Source organism: Limulus polyphemus, unplaced genomic scaffold, assembly GCF_000517525.1.
Source record: "Limulus polyphemus unplaced genomic scaffold, Limulus_polyphemus-2.1.2 Scaffold9, whole genome shotgun sequence".
NCBI classification, from domain to species: domain Eukaryota; kingdom Metazoa; phylum Arthropoda; class Merostomata; order Xiphosura; family Limulidae; genus Limulus; species Limulus polyphemus.
The window spans coordinates 646,787-659,584 of NW_013665619.1; the positions used below are offsets into that span (position 1 = coordinate 646,787).

The 12,798-nt window shown below is 30.2% G+C and overlaps 1 protein-coding gene across 1 annotated transcript in view; it reads right to left on the reverse strand.

The window, feature by feature from the left end:
- Positions 1-3,312: 3,312 nt before the first annotated feature.
- The window catches only part of LOC106478188, an 84,639-nt gene continuing 75,153 nt past the window's right edge, over positions 3,313-12,798 (reverse strand). The window contains exons 8-10 of the mRNA XM_022381883.1: positions 11,953-12,047; positions 9,882-10,120; positions 3,313-8,926 (exon numbers count right to left, since the gene is read on the reverse strand). Of these exons, the coding sequence (XP_022237591.1) occupies positions 9,967-10,120; positions 11,953-12,047 (249 nt within the window). The 3' untranslated portion in view covers positions 3,313-8,926; positions 9,882-9,966. The remainder of the gene's footprint in view (positions 8,927-9,881; positions 10,121-11,952; positions 12,048-12,798) is intronic.

Below are 12,798 nucleotides of genomic sequence, written 5' to 3' on the forward strand. Positions count from 1 at the left end.
AATATGCTAGGCCTTCTGTTCCGTTATGAGGGTTCCCCAATGGCACAGCGGTATGTCTGCGGACTTACAAAATTTTCAAATTTCACATGCAAAATCTTTATAGTGTCCAGGTAGTTATCAAACGTTTCTTAAGGGAAAACTTTATATTTTATCTGTTACATTCACTAATGAATCTCTATGGGTTCGATAGATTTGACGGATCTCGTAACCAACATAAAACATTTGGAAATAAATATAAATTAAGCTTCTTTCATTCTAGAATGACTACAAATTATAACCCCAAAACATAAAATGTTTAGACTAAATAGTATAAATCTCATAACATTATACATATAAATTTATTATTTTTATTATATTAACCTTTCAGCCGTGCCTGGCTAACATTATAGAAGTTGTAATGACGTGGCGCACATGCAGTCATGTTCCCGTATCCAGTAATATAAAATTGACCTTTAGTCAATTAAGAGTTGCTAAGCATTTTAAAATTTTGCATGTGGAGGATATGTAATGAAATAATTATTTTAGGCTTTATGTATACAGTTGAATAACCAAAAAAATCATAAACTACTATATCAATACCACAGAATTCCACTATAATTTATCACGCTTAGTAACTAAGCTGCATTTCGGCACCTGCTCGCGCCTATCAAAATAATCCAATATACTCACCTATGCACATATACGCACCTCCTCGTGCATATACACAAATACTTATCTGTGTGTATATGTACTGAGTGGTGTTAGTTGCCCTAGTGGTTTTCTCAGCCATTTTAAAATGTTGGGAGGCCATCTCATTCTTTCGAACCAAGATTTCAAGCAGGTAGGTTGTGTATTTAGTCTGCTGCAAATTTCATATTTTTTAGACCGAAATACTGCTTTGTTTGAAATTTTGTGCAAATCTACATGACGGCTATCTCCATTAGCTATTCCTCGTTTAACATTGTAATACTAGAAGTAAGGAAGCTAGTTATCACCACCCACCACCAACTCTTGGGATACCAACGAATAGTGGGATTGACCATCACATTATAATGTTCCCATGTCTGAAAGGGGAACAATGTTTGGTTGGACGGGGATTCGAACCCACGCCCCTCAGATTGGGAGTCAAGCATCCTAACCACCGGGTTTTGCCAGGCCGAAATACAGCTTAGTTACTAAGCTGGATAAATTATAGTGGAATTCTGTGGTATCGATATATTAATTTATGATTTTTTGGTTATTCAACTGTATACACAAAGCCAAAAAATTTTTCATTTCATATCTTCCACGTGCAAAATTTTAAAGGTCTTAGCAACCTACGTCAAGCAGATACTGAGTACTAGAAGAGATAATTGTTTGCTTCTGTGTTTTAAGAAAAATAAGTTTAATAACGTATTTCTAAATAATAATAATCTATATACATATATAATGTATAATAATTGAAATGTTACTGTATTTTACTAAATACTAGTATACTAAAACACAGCCTCGACAGGGTCACTTTGTAAATACTAAAGGTCAATTTTATATTATTGGATAGGGTAAGGTAAGTGCACCGCGTCATTACAACTTCTGTAATGTTAGCCAGGCACAGCTGGAAGGTCAATATAATAAATATATATAAATGTATAATGTTATGAGATTTAAGCTATTTAGTCTAAACATATATGTTTTCTTGTTATAATGTGTAGTCATTCTAGAACGAAAGAAGCATAATTTATATTTATTTCCAAATGTTTTATGTTGGTTACGAGATCGGTCAAATCTATCGAACCCGTAGAGATTCGTTAGTGTAAAGAACAGATAAAATATAAAGTTCTTCTTTATGAAACGTTTGATAACTATCTGGACACTATAAAGATTTTGCATGTTGGATAGGTAACATGTGAAAAGAAAAAAAAAATTGGTATGAGAAAAACATTGTTTAACAAACCTTAAGAATTAATAAAAAAAAATATATTTTGCGTATGAATGCATTCTAATGTTAACTGATAATCTATCAAATTTCATTTACATTTGCTTACTAATTTAAAAGTTATAGCATGGAAACTATAACAAGCACAAAATGGTTATGAGGTCAGTTCAACGGACCGAGCCCATGCTGAAAGGGTTAATGGTGCGAGCCCATTGTTTTGAGGTGCCTGTTAATCGAGGTTCTACTGTGGCTGTACTTTTTGGTTTTGACCTTGTTGTTACACATTTTTTCATATTGCTGTATAGTAAAAGACCTGTCTGTTTCCAACTTCTTGAATGCTCTTTAATTATTTTTTCTATGGAATGTCGTCTAACCTATATATATACATTATTGTAGTATCAACACGTTAATGGTAAATAGCACTGTGACTGTACTTTCTGATTTTGTCCTTGTTGGTACACAACATTTTGCCCAAGTTGTTATACAGTAGAATGTTCTACAGATTTCTTTGTTTAGTCTGTTATATATTATGCAAGAAGGTTTTCCAATGTGGCTTATCTTATACCATTTCTTTCTGTTTTTGTTGTCATATGTTGAGTATATCAATTTTAACAGAGTTTAACCTTTTAAACAGTAATGCGTTAATTAACTGTTATTAATAGCAATTTCTTTTATTGTTTTTAATTCACTTGCATAATCCTTTGTCAATAGGTGTACAGTAATAACAGATGTATAACAAGCTGTTGAAAATGCTAGTTTATGAGACATTGGATGTCTTAAAGTGGCACATGTGATGCTATCACTATAAGTTTGTTTTCAGAAAATTTTGAAAGAATATATGTCGCATTATATAAATATAATTTGTTTTTCTTTCTTTCTCTAGAAAGAATAAAAAGGTACTTGAGCAGTCACATCTTATTGATAAAGTACATAATTTTTCTCCCTCTGTTTTTTACTCTAAGGAGTAGAAAGGTATTTGTGTTGTATTACCTTAAAATTTTGGGACTTAAATTTAAAATATCAATAATTTTACAATTCTTCAGTTCTAATCCTTGTTTTCCTCTGAGATTTTAAAGTTTTAGATGTTAAATTAACAATGTATTTTAATAAGGCATCATACATGTTTTTTAACTTGGAAAACAAAGTTTTCCTGTGTATAATTTATAGTGCCTTTAGGTTGTTTGTTATTAAGCACAAAGCTACACAAAGGGCTATTTGTGCTCTGCCCACCACAGGTATCAAAACCCAGTTTCTAGCAGTATAAGTCCACAGACATGCCACTGGGTGCTATTGCATCTAAGATCAGATAATCAGTTTACAATTTTCCTTAGTTTTTTAAATGGCAATGAATAATAAAAATATAAAACAAATAATGAAAGTAATTTAGGAAAGTACTAATAACAGAGTGAATTCAAAAGTAGGGCATGTTTAAAGACAAGGATTTATTGAAGTTGAAGATTAAAATGGAAAAACCTACAATATCTTGCAACACTCTACAATAAAAGAAACCATAAGATACACTGGTATTACCAGTTAATGCTGAAGTGAAATTAATTACATTTAATAAGATGCAATGTATATATGTGTATTCAGTAAACTAATAACTAGTAATAAACATAAAATAGGACAAAACATTGAACTACTCCTATGCACTTTGAAATAAGTTATTACTTGATACTATGTGACTTTTAAATACCTTAGAGCAAACTGCTATACTGTTAACATCAATTGGTCTGTTACACTGAAAAACATATCAAAATATACTTGGCACCGAATTAAAATGCAATATTAACCTATACCACTTCAAATATATTCACTCCACTGATAATCACATAAAGATCCATATAGTGTAAATAACCTTCATACTATTTTTGATCACTTGAATCCTCCAATACTGTTAATTCATATTAGCACTAAGCAGGATATTGAAAATTATAGCCTTACAATTATAAAAAAAACTGAGATAGAATATATGCAATATAATACCTCTTTCATGTTTTTATAGCTATGTCTGAGATTGAAACATATCTTTTTCACAAAGAAAATGTAATTTCAGGTTTTCACATAGTTATTATAAGATATAATTAGTTGGTCTAACAAAAAAAGTCTCTTGAAGCATAAAATGTTATGCATTTCATTTAAAATATGGTACTTATAAAAGGTTTTAGCCTGAGTTTAGAGCAATAACTGAATACCACTGTTCACAATATATAGATCTATAAACTACTACAAAAGTTTAGATATAATACTTACTTAGATAACTTAATCAAAGAGTTTTAAAGTTGTGTGCAAGCCTAAAATACAGACACAAAATACAAGAGAAAAATTACCTATTTTCAGCTATGTTTGTAGCTTTATTAGCAACATTTGTTCTTTGTATGATGAGAAAGGCAGTGTAACCTCATAGGGTAATGAGGTGTTAAGTTATGAATGATGTTGATCATACAACTAATAAAAGTAATGGTAACAAGTAATTATAACTTGTAATTGTAACAGTGCATCAGGCAGGATAACATGTACATATTTCTTAACACATCTCACCAAAATACTCAGTATGCCATAAATTTTATAAGTATAGGCTCTAATTATCTGTAAAAAAATCAGAAATTCACAAACAGACAAATCTAGACTAAAATGGCATTCTCAATTTCCTGCTTTGTGATATGACTGAAAAACATATTCTAACAGATCGACCAACTGATAATACACAAGACTAACAAGCAGTTCAATGTTTTTTTTTTTTCAATGACAAAATGCATGAAAAATAACCACATTCAAATTTAACTTAAAAAGTGAAAAAATAAATGATTTTTGGAAATTAGCATCCAAACGTAAGAGTTCTGTGTCCTAGTATATCTGATGATTGACCACAAGGTTTATTAGTCTACATCAAAGCACCTGGAAATCCATGAGAAAATTATTACACTCTAGAAGTTGGGCTAATGACTTTATGGCATTATATTATGACATACCTAATAATTACGTTTGCTGAATAAATTATCTCCATTTGTACAATTCATGTAAACTTCATTCAGTCTTTATATTATTATTTTAGTATACAATGCTTGAAAATTTTCCTTTATTCTAACACTTCAGACCATGACATTTAAATTTCATCAGTTTAGTCCATTGTATTCATATTTCTCAAGCTAACTTTTACCTTAGAAGTTCAGTTTACAATGCATACATTTGATAAGTTATTTTTTATTGTAGAATGTCAATTCACTATACTTAGATTACATAAGTTATCCCTTATTCTGGTAGTTACATTCATAATACCTATATTTTATAAGCTATCCTTTATACTAGCAGTTCAATTCTAAATAGTTACATTTATTAAATTACCTTTATCTTCCTTTGTTTATAAAAACATTGTGATGAATTTGTGTACTGACATAAAGAAAGCTCTAATGGTGAATTACTGGTTTATGTAAGTTTTTTCTTTTAACTGGAACAATAAAATGTGTTTAACTTGTGTATTTATATAAATCTAGTAGAATAGAAATTCATTGGTTTTGGAAATAAGCTGGATTTTAAAACAAATTATTTTACTGTTTTATTAAATATTATAGAGCAAATCTCACTGTTTTTCCAGTATTATGAAGAGTACAGTAAGTTTTCAATGTAACTGATCATCAATACATAACAAAAAAAACAAACAACCCTGAGAATGTATGTATCCTATAGAATGAGTGCAATGATGAGTAATAATATTATGTAATTAGAGAAGCAGTAAACTGATAAATGGTACTGTGTAAAGGACCAGCTTCTTCTACTTAAATGAAGTATAGCATTATACTACTGAATTGTAATCAGTAAAATTTGCAACCTTTCTGAGGTCAAATGAAATGGAACCCAAGTGATTCTAACAAGTATTATACATACATCTATATATACAATCTTCAACTATGTTAACCCTTTGAACGCACAGTTATATTTCGGGTGGGTTCTCAAAAAGTGTCAATTAACCACTAAAAAATGAAATTTAGAATTTGACCTTTAAAGCAATTTTTCAATATCAAAATACGCTAGTTGCACTTTTGCTCAGTAATGTAGTCGCATGATAATAAGGCGAGAAATTCAAGGACGTGTGAATATCCCGATTGTCGCACTATGAGGAAAAGTTTTTGTGACACTGTGGGGTAAATCCACTTGTTGCACCAAATGGCTATATATGTCAAGGCAAAGGGTTAAAATGAATATGATCAAATATATACTTGAAAACACCAATACGTAAGTAAGCATACTGACTGATACCAAGTATCAAGTTTCTCCAACAAAGAGTGAAAGATGAAAAACTTCAAAGCATATCTTAAAGTGAAAAAAAATTAATGAAATGTAACAGTGGCACAAAAAATACTGTTTAAAAGTACAACACCTGCTGTATAAGAACCATATTGAATGTAACTAAAGTTGTTGAAGAATTTGTAATTATACTCAAAATTATATGAAATATATATAAAGTATTGGAAATAAATATGGAAACACATGTGAAATGTATTATTTTACTCCAGAAAATATCATTTAATGTGAGTATAGGAGCTTAAGGTCTACAAGCTTATCATATTGAAAGAATATAACTATGTATTTGCATATATTACTGTTTTGTGTGTTAACTCTTTGCCCTGTTTGTAGCACAACACCTGGTCAACATACTGCAAATATCCTGCAGTGTGTCTCATGATTTTACTAGGTTGCTTGGTTGTCTCTTGATCTTCTCTACATTCTTGTATGCTCATGTTCCCTCAGCAACGTTTGTAACTGACTGAAGGCAGGAGTTCCAGTGTTTCAATTGCATGTTTTATGAACATACTGTCAATTATTATTAAAGAAGTTTAATTTGGTTTTATCAGTAAACAATATACTCTCAGGCCTGATTGTCTCTTCACAGCAAAGTTTTTCATGCAGCTAAATGTCTATTGTGACTTCACTGAACCAACTAGTTTCTTAATGTATTTGGGGTGATTTACACAAATATACTTGATTCCAGATCTTTTATTTTGCAAGAAACATATCCTCAGATACCTTATGTCAATGACAGAAAAATTTAGTTTTCATTCTCAACAGGGTTTGTTGCTAATAATGCCAATTTCTCATACCTACAAGAGTGTCTTGTACACAGCACTGGCCAAAATGACAACTCCTACATGCTTGTCATGGAGTATTTTCTCTTGTAGATGCCATACTTTCTTTAACAAACACAACTGAGGTGGTAGTATTAATTATGTTTGTATAAATGGTAAGCTGGTGTGGCATTGTTTTTGACTGATTGGATGGGAAATAGAATATCACATTAACATAGCTGTACCTGTATTTACCCTATTGTAAACAACAGTATCATCTAGGGAGGTGGCTGTGATGTACATGATTTAGACTTATCTTTGTGTGTAGTTCAAGTGTTTGTTGTAGACTCATACTTACTGCTGAGCCATTGGAGGCACTGTATGTAATTTCCATATTTATTTTCACTACAATACACACACACACATATATATATATATATACATAGATGTCACTTAAGTATGCTATGGATAACTCCAAAGAAACATTAAGGTTATTTGGGACAAAGGTTTATAATGAAGACTAACCTGTAATGTTAAGAAACAAATTAAATAAAGAACAGTTTGGTAAAGAAGAAGGGATTTGAGTTTTCTTTTATATATGTGTGTGTGTGTGTGTATAAGATAATCACATAATTTTCAGTGGAAAATCTTATTCACTGCTACAGGAATTACATCCATACCATATTTAATGTTAGTCGTTTCATTCTGTGGCTGATGAGGAAAGAAAAAAGTACCTGAAGTCACATTTTGGTAGTAATATATATATGTAATGGATAACACTCTGTACACCAAAGTTTCTTGTTGCAGTTGTACCATTAAGAATTTCTTTACATGCATTTATTATATTCTTCTTTAAAATTTGATTACAAAGCTTCTGGTGTTTAATAATAAAGAATATTTCATAGTGTCAAACATTTATCTTGTTCCAACTGGTATTTTATTTCTCTAATTACCTAGGTGTTTTTCCATCCTGACAGTGAAGTCTGCTGAAAAATGTAAGTAATTTCCTAGATATTAAATATATACTTACTGAATATTTCTAAATGTTTATTCAATTATGCTGGGTAATGTATCAAAACTTAAAAAAAAGTCACTTTGATTATTATATCACCTACTGTGTTCTATATACCTTATTGGTCTGTTAACTAAAGTTAACTTTTCCCTTCACACACATTTTCTCTGTTCACAGTTTGATCTACAAAAAATGAGGTAGATTACAGGAAACTTAGAATTTTAATTGTAAAACTTGCTGCAAAATTATACAGCTTGTTTAACCTGACTTTTAAAGCAATAATATGTAAATTATGATGCACTCTAAAATTTTGTTCATGGTAATTTGCTACATTATATCCTCAACACGAAGGATAAAATTATATTGTATTATTATACAGTTTATTAACTTGCTATATATATATATTGTATTTATCAAGTAAATATTGTCTAAAGTATTATTTCTGTCTCATTTCAAATGCATATCATGTATGCCAGCAGTTTAGTCCACAAATCAGGTAAGTATCATGCATCCTAGCATTTCAGTCAGTGATACTTGTCAAACATGTAGGATACTATGCATATTATCAAAATGCCTCATAAAAATTTATACAACATACAATACGTTTTTAGGTATTACAGTTCAGTCTATAGCATTCAAGTTAATAAAGTATCAGAGGTGGTAAACTTGTATTAATAACACAACTGTGAATATTTGTTATTGATATCTTTATAACCTTTATATTTGTTATAGATAACACCTAATATAGGAAACATGGTGCACCAGAATCCTAAGTACATATAACGTACACATAAAAAAAAGATTATTTACCACCGTAAATGATTTATTGTAAACCTTTCTTAAAGTAAAATGTGCATAGTTAGCATGAGAGACATCATGTTGAAATTTTAAATTTAGCATTACATAAGTCTAATAAGCTTTTATGTAGAAGAAAAATGCTTCTTATTTTGTAATGATCTGTAAATAAACAAAGACCATTTGAATATTGAAGCATATACATACATACACAGTAAAAATTACAGTGAATCATTTACAGACAATAACTGAAGTAAAATTCACAATATTTTGTAAAAAACAGCTCTCAACATACTGGCCTGATAAAATTGTTGGGCTAATCCCCTGATTTCTTAAAAAATGTAAGAATACCAAAATGAAAATAACACAAATTTTAAGAACTCTTTGTTGATATCAAATGTTATAACAAACAACAAAAAACCTTTACCACTTTCCACTTCAGTACATCATGACAAGACTTTGAAATTCTTTAACAATACACTAAAAACCTAGTTTAGTTCAAAATTTATGATGTATTAAATAAAGAGCAGTGTAGCTAAAAGAGGTATTATGAAAACCTCACTAAACATCACAAGAAAAAAATCCATATTAATACTTCTACTGTAATGTAAATATTACTATTTAAGTATTATTGTAAAATCTCAGTATAGGTGAGAGTAGAAATGGAGAAAATATGAAAACTACTGGGCAAAATTTTTACCTCAATACAGAACTTTGATAAAAGATGGAATTACATTATATGATTTATAATAATATACTATCACACCAGTTCTAAAAAGACTATAATATTGTTATCATACATTTAGTACTATATTATTGGATATGTTTGAACTACAGCTCCCATCTCAATGAAGAGCTACAGCAGATGACAATCATACAGAAATTACTACTTCTAGCTTTCAATCAATAAATATTCTAGGAAAAATTTCAGCAGAGCTGAAAATGCACACAATGAGAAAAATGAAAGATTTTAAGATATAAGTTAAATCTTTAATTTTAATTTTTTTCTTACTAAAACCAAAAGTTAGGTTTGTACAGATCATTATTGTCCAAACCAGTATAACCTGTAACTAGTAAAACTCTTCTTTTTTTATATTACAAAAAGCTGAAGACTGACCAAGCTTGTGAAAAAGTTCCAAGATTCATATAGATGAGAGTAGTTAGGAGCCAGGGATATTCAAAAAACCTTGAAATAGTCTGGTTCATGTCTGATCCCTTTCTATGGGCTCTTGTTCCACCAGTGGTTCTTGGCTAAGCCTGTGATAGTGGTAGCTAGGAAAGATACTGTGGCTATCACTGTACCGACGCTTCAGTGAAAGTAGTCTAACAGTGCTGAGACTTTCCTGAGTAGGAGAGCTTGGTGGTGTCACAACAAAACAAAAACAACTGTTTAAAACCAGGTATCAAATAAAAATAAATAAATGTAGGGAACACTTTTATAAACAGGAATATATATATATAAGTAGCAAATCAAGGACAAAATAACTGAAACATTTTTGTACATATACTTCAAACTCACAAACATATACAATTACATAAGTTACAAAAACAACTCATCAGAATAATCAGAATTTATGAAAAATAAAATATGTTCTATGTTTAAACCAAAGATCTTCATTAGAAAGACAATATGGACAAACTGCTGGTCATGTTTTTTCTTTACCCATACTTTGGTTACTTGTAGAAATACGTAAAACTTTAGAAATTTCTTACATAATTGTTACTTGCTTCAGAAATGGCTGAAAATACTTCTTTTTTACAATAGAAAATTCAAAACTGAAATTTTGAGAAAATACAACCTTTAATGGCCAACTTTAGTATAGTAACCACCATTAATTTTACCTCCTGTTAGATTAAAATCTCATTTTAGTTAATGCAAGCTGTATAACAGTCATTAATATAGTACAGCATTATCAAATTAGTTTAGTTAATTATATTTTGTTAACTACTTTAATTGTAATTTCTTTGTTCACATATTATTATTCTTTCTCCATGCATTTTTCTCATATCTTATTATCACTTTGGTTAGTTCTTAGAGCTTAACTTTATCTGTTACTTCTGGCAGGACATTCAATAAATTGGCTACCTGTGATGGAGATATTTAAAGTTAGATTAGTATATTTTATTATAATTAAATTAGTTCTTTTAATTAGGGTATAAATAATATTTTTACTATTCACTTCACTATATTGTTATTAATTTAATTTATTTTGTGCCTTCAAAAACATTAGATTTTTTGTTGTATTATCTGTTCTAACCTGCTAGTTGGCTCTATAATTAAACAGTAATGTGTCATAGCAATTTATCTCAGATGTCAAGTTACCCTAAAGTTACACTGCCAGAACCATCTGATGGACTTTCATTGATCAGTAAACATTTTAGCAATTTACGAAGAATTAAATAAAGTTTTGTTTATATCGATGTCACACCTTTCAAGAGACAAAGAAATGTTGGTAGTGCATGAAACAAACATTTAGTTTTTATGTATTTGTAGGTTTTTCTCTTTCTCTGATGATTGTTTCAAAAGCAGCATTGAATAAAATGTTTATTTACTTATATATTTTTATTATTTATTATTATGATTATTTTACATTGTTATTTTTGTATATTGACTTAGGAATAACCTAAATCTCCTATGATGGCTGAGCCTTCTGAGATATTACTAAGATTATGACTGAAAATATCACTAATAGAGAGGGTATTCAACTGATGAATCAATGCATTCTAATTCTGAATAAACCTAGTTAAAACAGCATATTAACTAGTGGGTTAATTTTCAGTTCTAATCTATGTAGGGTTACTAACTTATAAATATATTTATAATAATCTAAACAGATTATCAACAACTACCTATATAAGTCAGTCAAAGTTCAAGTTAATTTGCTCAAACAATAAGGAAATAGTTAACAATTGTTGTTTGTCATTAAGCACAATGCTACACAGGTATTGAAACCCAGTTTCTAGTGGTATAAGATCGCAAACATACCGCTGTGCCACTGGGGGGCAAATAGTTAACAAGGAATTACTTTCAGACCAGATTCAGGCACACCCATAGATGGTCAATTCAAACAAAATGTAACCAGTATAGTAACTAGTATGCAATAATTACCAAGAATGGATATTTCTATTCAAACATCAGACAAACAGTATAAAAATGCCCATAGATTACAACCAAAATGTTTACTTACTCAAACAAAACCCATACAATGTAGTAGCACAGACAGAATCCTCCAACCATGATTGTTCCGACAATGATGCAAAACAAAGTAGGGATATGGCGAACCTGAAAAAATAAAGCAACTCCCTTTAAGAAGTTTAAATATTTTTTAAGTAAAATAAATCCACATCTCCTAACAAATTAATAAATTTCATACAACTTAACCTGTATATATATATATATCTATCACAAAAAGATGATGCATCAACGTGCCTGCTGTACAGCGTATATGTACATATTAGGTTGTCAAGAAATTAATATTGCTTTTTTTTAGATGAAAAAAACCCTGACAACTTATATATCAAAATAAAACATTTATTAAATGAAATAGTCTCCATTCTTATCAATGATGCTTTTCCATCTTACAATCAGGTTGTTATTGTCCTGATTAAAGAAATCACTTAGCTTTGAAGCAAAAGACATGTCGATGTCCTCTTTAACACCTTCCATATTTGCATACGTTTTCCCATTAAGATGGTGTTGCAGTGAATGGAAAAGACGGTAATCTGATGGTGCCATATCTGGAGAATATGGTGGGTGGGGGAGAAATTCCCAACCCAACTCCATAATCTTGTGTCGCATCAAACGTGCTACATGTGGACGTGCATTGTCATGGAGAAGAACACCTTTCCGATTGACAAGTGAAGGGCATTTCTGATGAAGGGCTTTATTTAAGCATTCCAGTTGCTGACTATAGATCTCTGTATTGACAGTTCGCTATGGATTAAGGAGTTCGAAATGAATTACTCCTTTGATGTCCAACCAATGCAAGCATCACTTTCAGCAGATGGAGTCCGTAGGTTTGGGTCGGTAAGTT